Genomic DNA, 8148 nt, shown 5'->3' with positions numbered 1-8148 from the left:
TTCCTTATCAATATGTTGTGGCAATTATCAGACATTATGAAAAGAAAATTCCTTATCCTGGAGAAAGCGTCAGGAAACAAAAAAGACATTAAAAAAACAAATTTTTACTATTTGAAAAGATTTTGGCTTCTTTTTTGGGGACGTGACGATCAACAAAGGTGTCATTCATGGCAGTCCATAAAGATTGTTCTCATCTGAGTAAAACTAAATCTGGGATGTGTCTAGGTACTCATTTCTGTGTCTTAACCGCCAGCTGTCTGTAAATTTTACTTTCTGCGGGGCAGAAACACTTCCTTGGCTATACAACATGTAGATGTGTGCATTTGCATTGATTTAGCTCAGGTACCGTAATAGTTACCAAAGAACTGCAGTGGGTTATTTCCTCTCCTGCTTTATACTCAACAAGGTGGTACAAATAAATAGTGCCAATACTTATATACGTATATATACTTATATACGGATATACCAAAGCAGAAGTTTGGGGTCTTTACCTAAAGAAATGGTTCTTTTGGTGACAACATTTCTGTCTTTTGAAGACAATGTTGCTTCCCCTGGTGTTTGTACTCAGGCTACTTGTTTCAATTTTAAGGTTTGTAAGAGGAATTTTTTTATAGTCTGCCCCAGAGGTGGGCATCATCACTTCCAGTGCTAATTTGGATCAAGATGACAGGAATGACACGGAAAAATAATCTCTGGGTGGGCGTGCCGGTGCACGTCACACACGGCAGTCATCAACGGTAAAAACTTAAAGCCTCTTTAAGACTTGATCTGTTGCAAATGCTTAGGGGATGTTTGTAATAAAGCCCTAGCAGGTCATAAATGTATCAATTAGACTGTTTTCTCCTTATAAAAACTAATATTGCGTTTTCGTAAACCCTCCAGTTAGACATACCATCACCCTGAGAAGCAGTCATTTTCCTGATATGACTGAATGGATGAACCGCTGTGTCCTGATGATGAAAAGAAACTCTATTATGTTTGAGATACCAGGAAAACAAAAATAATGTCTGCATTATTGATTTGCATGATAAATAGCACATTCCCGTGTATGCTATCTGTGATATAATGGTATTTCAGTCCGTCATGTCTTGATGTATGAGTTATACCCTGGTCCTCAGTGCTCTCCTCTGATATTGTTTCATCCAGTCATGTGCTCTGTAGTGTTTGAGTGTACTTTACAATTGTTTTTGTTTTCGCTATATTTTCAATAATTGATGTTCTTAGGTGTGTTTTCACGTTTTGAAGCAATAACAATTGTAGCTGAAGAGTATAAACCTCTCCTCTGTCAGACATTTCAGGATTTACTGCCCTGCCTTTGATAAAAACGGCATATGAGGAAACCATCATCATCACCATGATTATTGGAATCAATTGCTACAGACTCCTGATAGCTTTACGAAGACAGAATTTGGGGAAAGTCAAGGTTACTTGGGCATTTGTGTGTGTTGATCTGTATTTTCTGATGCCCCAATTTGGCTGGCTTGGTTAAACTAGAGACAGCTAGCTAACACGTCCACTCCATCAAATATCCAACTTTACCTCTAACAAGTAAAGTTTATTTTCCTTGATTGAAAGTCTTTTAAAAACTTTTCATAATAATTTTACTGTCATGCGTGTGTTTTTTTTCGTGTGTTCTTTAGCCCAAATTTGACTAACGGTTAAGCTAAAGCGACAGCGAGCTAAAACGACAATTACAACAAATTACCAGCTTTACCTTCAATTGTACATATTTCTTTTACTTGATCAAAAGTCCTTTGAAAACTTTCACAATCATTCTAGTTGTGAGTGTCTGCGGTCGTTTTTATGCCCTAATTCGGCTGACTTGGTAAAGCAAAGGGGACAGCTAGCTAAAACAACAATTCCAACAAAAAACAGCTCTGCCTTCATATGGAAAGGTTTATTTATGACTGAAAAAGTATTTTAAAAAATTCATATTCATTTTACTTTCTTGTTTGTGTGTGCGTGTGTTTGCGTGTGTGTGTGTGTGTGTGTGTGTTCCACATATCTCATAATCCCTTATTACAATTCTTTTGATGTGTAAATGGGGGTTTGTCGTTCAGGTAGAAGCGGCTCATCCTCAGCGCGCAGCTAATTATGCAGCGTTGGAGGAAGAGGAGGACGAAGAGGAAGATAAAGAGGGTGAGGAAGAGTTGGCGACTGTCGATGCGAATCATCCCGGAGATGTGTTGGGATGGAAGTGACCCAGAAAGTGAAAATTTCCCCAAATGAGCTCACTCTGCGGAAACATCAGCCACGCAACTCTCGCGATACTTCGCGTAGTCTCGCTCTATCTCCGAGAATATATATAAAAAAAATCAAGAGGCGAAAACCTGCCCGCATCACGGTGGGGCTCAGCTGACGCGGCGCTGGGACGCAGAAACGGGTGAGACGGTTTTGTCTTTTTTTCTTTCAGATGTGGTGTTTCTGTGGTAAATACTGGAAAGAACCGGGGGAGATCAGATTCGGGTGACGACGGTGTTTGTTTTCACTTTTTTCATTTTTTTTTTCGTGGAATTGATGATCAGCAGCGAGGCTCTCAGTCAGCGTGTGTCCACGGCGCCGCCGATCGCTGCGCCGCTTGTGTTTCGGGTCTCCGCGCTATTCCGCCGCGAAAACATCGGGTCCGGAAACCCTCCACCCGTCACCCGAACCCCCTCCCCAGCCATCTCCCAGCGTCACGGGGACCAGATGAGCCGCGCTCCGAGGGAGGAACAGCCCGTTCCCGCTGCGCCACTCCCGCCGTCAAAGGCAACATTGTGTCCGGTCTGGCACCCGCCGGCGGCTGCGGCGGACCGGACGGTGGGGTTTCTGCGAGCCGACCGGGGGTCTCTACGGCTGGGAAACACACCGGAGACAATCGGGGACGGGTCAGCTCGGCTCCGATGACTGGCACACAAACACTCACACATACACCGCGGCTTGGAGTCACATCTTTTTTTTAAACGCGGCTGGTACAGATGCGGAATTACGCAGAGCCGCGCGTAACCGCGGCGGACACCTCTCCCGTCCAAGAACAGCACTCCTTCCCTCTCACTCCCTCACCCCTTCACCCCTGCGGAATCCAGTGGTTGAGCTCATCGGAAAATAAGACGTTCAAAGAAAAAAAATAGGGCAGGATTTTTGACATCGGTGTTTTGAAGCCGGTCCAGTTCTAAGCAAACACTGGTATGAATGGCAAACTTTGGATGTGCGGGACTGAGGGAGGGCTCTAAAGCGGAGCCTCCGGGTCTGCTTAGAAAATAGAGTTTCTTGAACTCAACCCCCCCCCCACACACACACAGTGTGTGTTTGCACAGAAAACAAATCAGAGCTCCAAGTTTTATTGGAGTAATAAATTAGTGAAAACAGTGATTCCAAAAAAAATCTAGCAGAGTGGCTCTATCAGATAATTTCAAAGCGTCTAATTCGTTTTGGTAAACAGATCTCAAAGTGGTTTATGAGGTGGTTTGCGCTTCCACCTCACAGCAAGAAGGTCCCTGGTTCGACGCCGACATGAGGCCTTTCTGGTTGTGGAGTTTGCTTGGTCTCCCAGTGGTGTTTCCCCCGGGTTCGTCTGACAGTCCAAAAACATGCAGGAGGCTCATTGGAGACCCTCAATTTTCCAGACAAGTGACTGAGAGGGTAAATGGTTGGATGTCTCAATATGACGTTTGAATGAGAGGGTGAATTTTTTGTCTCTATATGTAGCTCTGATATCGACCGGTCCGGGGTGAACCCCACCTCTCACCAAGTGACAGCTGGGATCGGCTCCAGTGCCTCCGCTATTCTTAGCACGGGAGAGGCAGTAAAGATAATGAACGAAGGAACATTTGACAGTGAGAGAGACACTCAATGCTTAATGCTCTTTGTAGAAAAAAAACTTTATTACTTTTTTACTATGATAAAGCTACACTTGGAATAGCACATCTACCTCTGTTGTGCATTCTATGAACTAGTTTATCAACATGAGGTGTTCGGACTGACTCCCCAGCTACTTCACTGGTGCCGTACATATTCAAGACGGCAGATCTAAATATCCGCTGCCGCTGGTATGGGTGATGTGAAGTCGAATGCTGGTTGGGTACACAGACAGTAGGCGGGAAGGATGCAGTCACCAGAGGGGGGGGGTAATTTTCTGTGTCAATGGACCCCTCTTGGCTTCAGGAAAGAGGAAATAATGTGAAGGCCGCTCCAAATTTTAGAGGTATGGTGGAATGGAAAAGCAGCTTGCTGTAATTTCCAAGCTGCACAAGAGGGAGAGGAGTCCTCTTGTGTTAAAAAAACTGGAAGTGAGAAAAGTACCCGTGGAACAGATGGCAGGGGTTTGGTCTGAAATTACTCCACCAAGACCACCTCGGGCTACATCCTAATTGATGCCTATAATCATGGGGGACGCTTACAGACGCAAAACCTGTTAATTTATCGTGGCAAAGGATTCTGACACTGAGGTGAGGTCAGTCAAGGTTAGCTGCCTGATCTTCTGCCCCCAGCTGGCAGATTATCCTTTATCTTTCTCTAAATCTGAATCACACACCTTTGTGCATCCTCTGGTTCCCGCCGCTCTGCAGGAATTCCTGTTGAAGCGTCAGCTCATCTGATGCCAAGGATCTTCTGGTCCAAAAATCCTGCTATTTTGAAATATTCTAGATTTCGAGATCAGAGGAATTTTTTCAGAGTGGAAGTGGTGTTTCAGCTGTTACATTGTTCCTTGTGTGTGCGTGTGTTTTTGTGTTTGTGTGTGTTATCTCAGTCCTCAGGTCAGTGGAGACCTGAAGTAGAGGTGAGGGTTGATCCGTGGCTCCTGTAGTGCACAGCATCATGATAAGCCGGATCCTTCCAGAAAGTAATAGCTGCCACCTATCTATCGCTACGGTGAGTGAGCTCCTGGACCTCAACTCTGTTGCCATGGTGACCCTGTAGCAAGATTCCTTATTTGCAATCTGTTGCCCCGACGACCCCCTCACCCCCTATCCCCACTATAAGACCCCAGGTAACTATTTCAATCCGGTACCATGGCTATGTGCCTATAGACTGTTGCTATGGTGATCTTATAGCAAGCCAACACATCTGGAACTCTCGGTCACTATGGGAACGTCCAGGATGTTCCGTATCTTTGTAGTCTTGGGCTCAGCCCTGATGATTCTGCTGATCATCTTCTACTGGGACGACGTCGGCGCCTCCCATTTGTATTTGCACACTCCCATCTCTCCGGGGCCCAAAGTCCCGCACCCACCCCCCCAGCAGCAGCAGCCCCAGACCTCCCGAACCCCCTCCTTCCTGTCGGACATCGACGCTTTCGTCAATCAGTTCCTAGAACCAGGAACCGGGGAGCCCACCGATCCCGTACCCGCTGAAACGGGAAACCAATCGGAAAAGGCAGAAGAAAGGTACATACCTCGGCAAGAGTGGAAGGTTCACCTGACCCCTGTGGCGGCAGAGCTCCGTGAGAGACAGGTGAGGCGTGCGTACGACTAGTATTACTACTTCCACTGTTACTTCATCTGAGGTACTGTACTATATATGCACCAATTCTGCAGTTCTGGGGAATATTATGTGAGTATAAAAGCTGAAAAATGTATCAAAATGACAATTGCGCTGTCAATGCTAATACAATCGATTGGAGTATAATAATTCACTCCAATCTTATTAGATTATTTGCATTTTTTTGCTTGGGTTTTTTGCTGGAGTCAGACCAATGGTAATAAAGCTGCAAAGTAGAAATAACGCAAAGTCTGGGGTTATTTGATATTTTAATGTGCAGTAGAAAGAGGAATGATTAAAAAAAATACTAATCCATCACTAAATACTGAATCGTAAAGACAGCAATTAAACACTTAGTAAGTGTATAATTTTGAATATATTGATTCAAAAAAATAGAAAAAGCTGGCTTTGAAATTAATTTATGAAAAGCAGCAGAGAGGTGGAAATTAGGAGGGTAAATGCCATTTCAGTGCTCCTATTGAAATCTACTGTTTGTAAATCCAGTTTGACAAGCTGCATATTTTCCAGCCCATGTTTTCCCCATGTTTTCCGGCATGGTATCTCTCAAGGTTCTCCGTCTTGCAGTCAACAGATTAATCGAAGACTAAATTATCGGCAGGGTTGAAGGAGAGGGTGAAGGGTCGGATGTCTCTATGTGACCTTGTGATTGACGGGTGACCCTTCCAGGTTAAACCCTGCTTCTCGCTGGGATGGGTTCCAACATCTTGTGACCCACATAGATACTGTTCGAAATATCTATTATAAAAACAGTCTTTTCAATCATTCATACAGAGGTTTTGCAATCTAAGAAAATGTTACTAATAATTAACTTCATAACTTAACTTTTGATTTTTTCGCTTCCTATTTTAACGGATCAACCAGGAACAACGGCGGAAATTGCTCCAGGAAATATGCACGAACGACAGCCTAGCGTTTGCTGGCAAAAACCGCTCATTTGATGATATCCCTAACAAGGAGCTGGACCACCTTATTGTGGACGATAGGCACGGTATCATCTACTGCTACGTTCCCAAGGTAACCATCTTTTAACGCTTTACGTGAAATAGCTGCCTCACCGTTCTATCCAAGCGGTTTGAAATATTCCAGTGGTCCGAAAACTTTGAACAATGACTCCTGTATCTGAGAAGATATATTATTTGAAGATGTCAGTCATTTTTACCCGAGCCTTCAGTACTCTGGCGTCCCCCTCAGGTGGCATGTAGTAACTGGAAGCGGATCATGATCGTCCTCAGCGAGAGCATGCTGCGTGACGGCGTTCCCCAAAGAGACCCCCTGGCGATCCCCAGAGACCTGGTCCACAACAGCAGCATGCACTTTACCTTCAACAAGTTCTGGAAGCGATACGGCAAGTTTGCGAGGCACCTCATGAAGGTCCGCTCACAGACTGCGTTTCCACACTACTTTACTCTCATATAATTCCTTTCACATAAGCGCCCAAATACCCCGGCCAACATTCTGTGCTGTGATATGTTACCTGTCCCTGAAGATTTTTTTTTTTTTTTTTTTTTTTTTTGTTATTCTGAAGGTGAAGTTGAAGAAGTACACCAAGTTCCTGTTTGTACGGGACCCCTTTGCGCGTCTCATCTCCGCCTACCGGAATAAATTCGAGCTGCGGAATGAGGACTTCTACCGGCGCTTCGCGCAGGTGATGCTGCGGCGCTACGCCAACCAGCCCACACCCCCCGCTTCCGTGGACGAAGCGTTTGCCTTGGGGATCCATCCCTCCTTCTCGCACTTCATCCAGTATCTTTTAGACCCTCAGACAGAGAAGGAGTTGCCCTTCAACGAGCACTGGAAGCAGGTCTACCGGCTCTGCCACCCGTGCCAGATCCAGTACGACTTTGTGGGCCACTTGGAGACGTCGGAGGAGGACGCTGAGCATTTGCTGCGCCAGTTGAGAGTTGACAATGTGGTGGAGTTCCCCACCTCCCACAGGAACCTGACAGCCAGCAGCTCGGAAACAGACTGGTTCAGCACTGTCCCCCTGGAGTCCCGGAGGAAGCTCTACAAGCTGTACGAGCCGGACTTCAGGCTGTTCGGCTACGACAAACCGAGCTCCATCCTCAACGAGTGACGTTCCCATACGACGGATGCCGCCGTGACAAAAGGTTTTGTTTGTTTTTTATCTTTTTTTTTTTTTTTATTGTGATGTTCAATGACACCCATTTTTTGCTTTGGGTTTTGCCATTGTCTCCCGAAGTCTCCTTTGTCCTACACTGAATGTGCACATTTTCGACCCTTTCACAGCCAGTCCTTTGAAACAGCTGATTCTTAAGCACCTACAAAATAATCGGTTCTATGGATGTCTATATGTGTAATACATTCATGAAAGGACAATGGCTAGATTTAAAAAGAAAAAAAAGTTCATGTTCATTCTAGTGTTCCCTGCTCTTGTTTTATATGACTTTCATGGAAAAACAAACCTAACCCCTCTGACAAAACACTGAGGAGTGCAAACTTCACATTTTTGTTATCAATATCAAATAAACCAGCTTAACGCTGCCTTCTGGGTATGTAAAAACAAAAATAATCTAGAAAAGCTAGTTCTGATATATTATTTTTACAACTGATTTATTACACCCACCCTGCAATACAACTGAACAGACTTGGTTTGCTGGGAGATTATGGGAACTGCGGGTAGAACCATCAAGGATGCTGCAGAACCAG

General features: G+C 44.9%; 1 protein-coding gene across 1 annotated transcript; it reads left to right on the top strand.

Moving 5' to 3' along the window:
• Positions 1–2336: 2336 nt before the first annotated feature.
• Positions 2337–7914, top strand: LOC147220872 (carbohydrate sulfotransferase 12-like). Its single transcript, XM_086170708.1, has 5 exons — positions 2337–2383; positions 4730–5433; positions 6343–6495; positions 6673–6852; positions 7007–7914. Exons 2-5 carry the CDS (start codon positions 5065–5067, stop codon positions 7553–7555), a joined length of 1251 nt encoding a protein of 416 aa, XP_086026834.1. The 5' UTR covers positions 2337–2383; positions 4730–5064; the 3' UTR covers positions 7556–7914.
• The last annotated feature ends 234 nt before the right edge of the window (positions 7915–8148 follow it).

Source organism: Fistularia commersonii, chromosome 23 (assembly GCF_037954325.1).
Source record: "Fistularia commersonii isolate RoL2024-O1a breed Wild chromosome 23, RoL_Fcom_v1.0, whole genome shotgun sequence".
Classification (NCBI taxonomy): Eukaryota; Metazoa; Chordata; class Actinopteri; order Syngnathiformes; family Fistulariidae; genus Fistularia; species Fistularia commersonii.
Note: the sequence above shows the minus strand (reverse complement) of the source record. Positions and strands in the feature narration are given on the sequence as shown.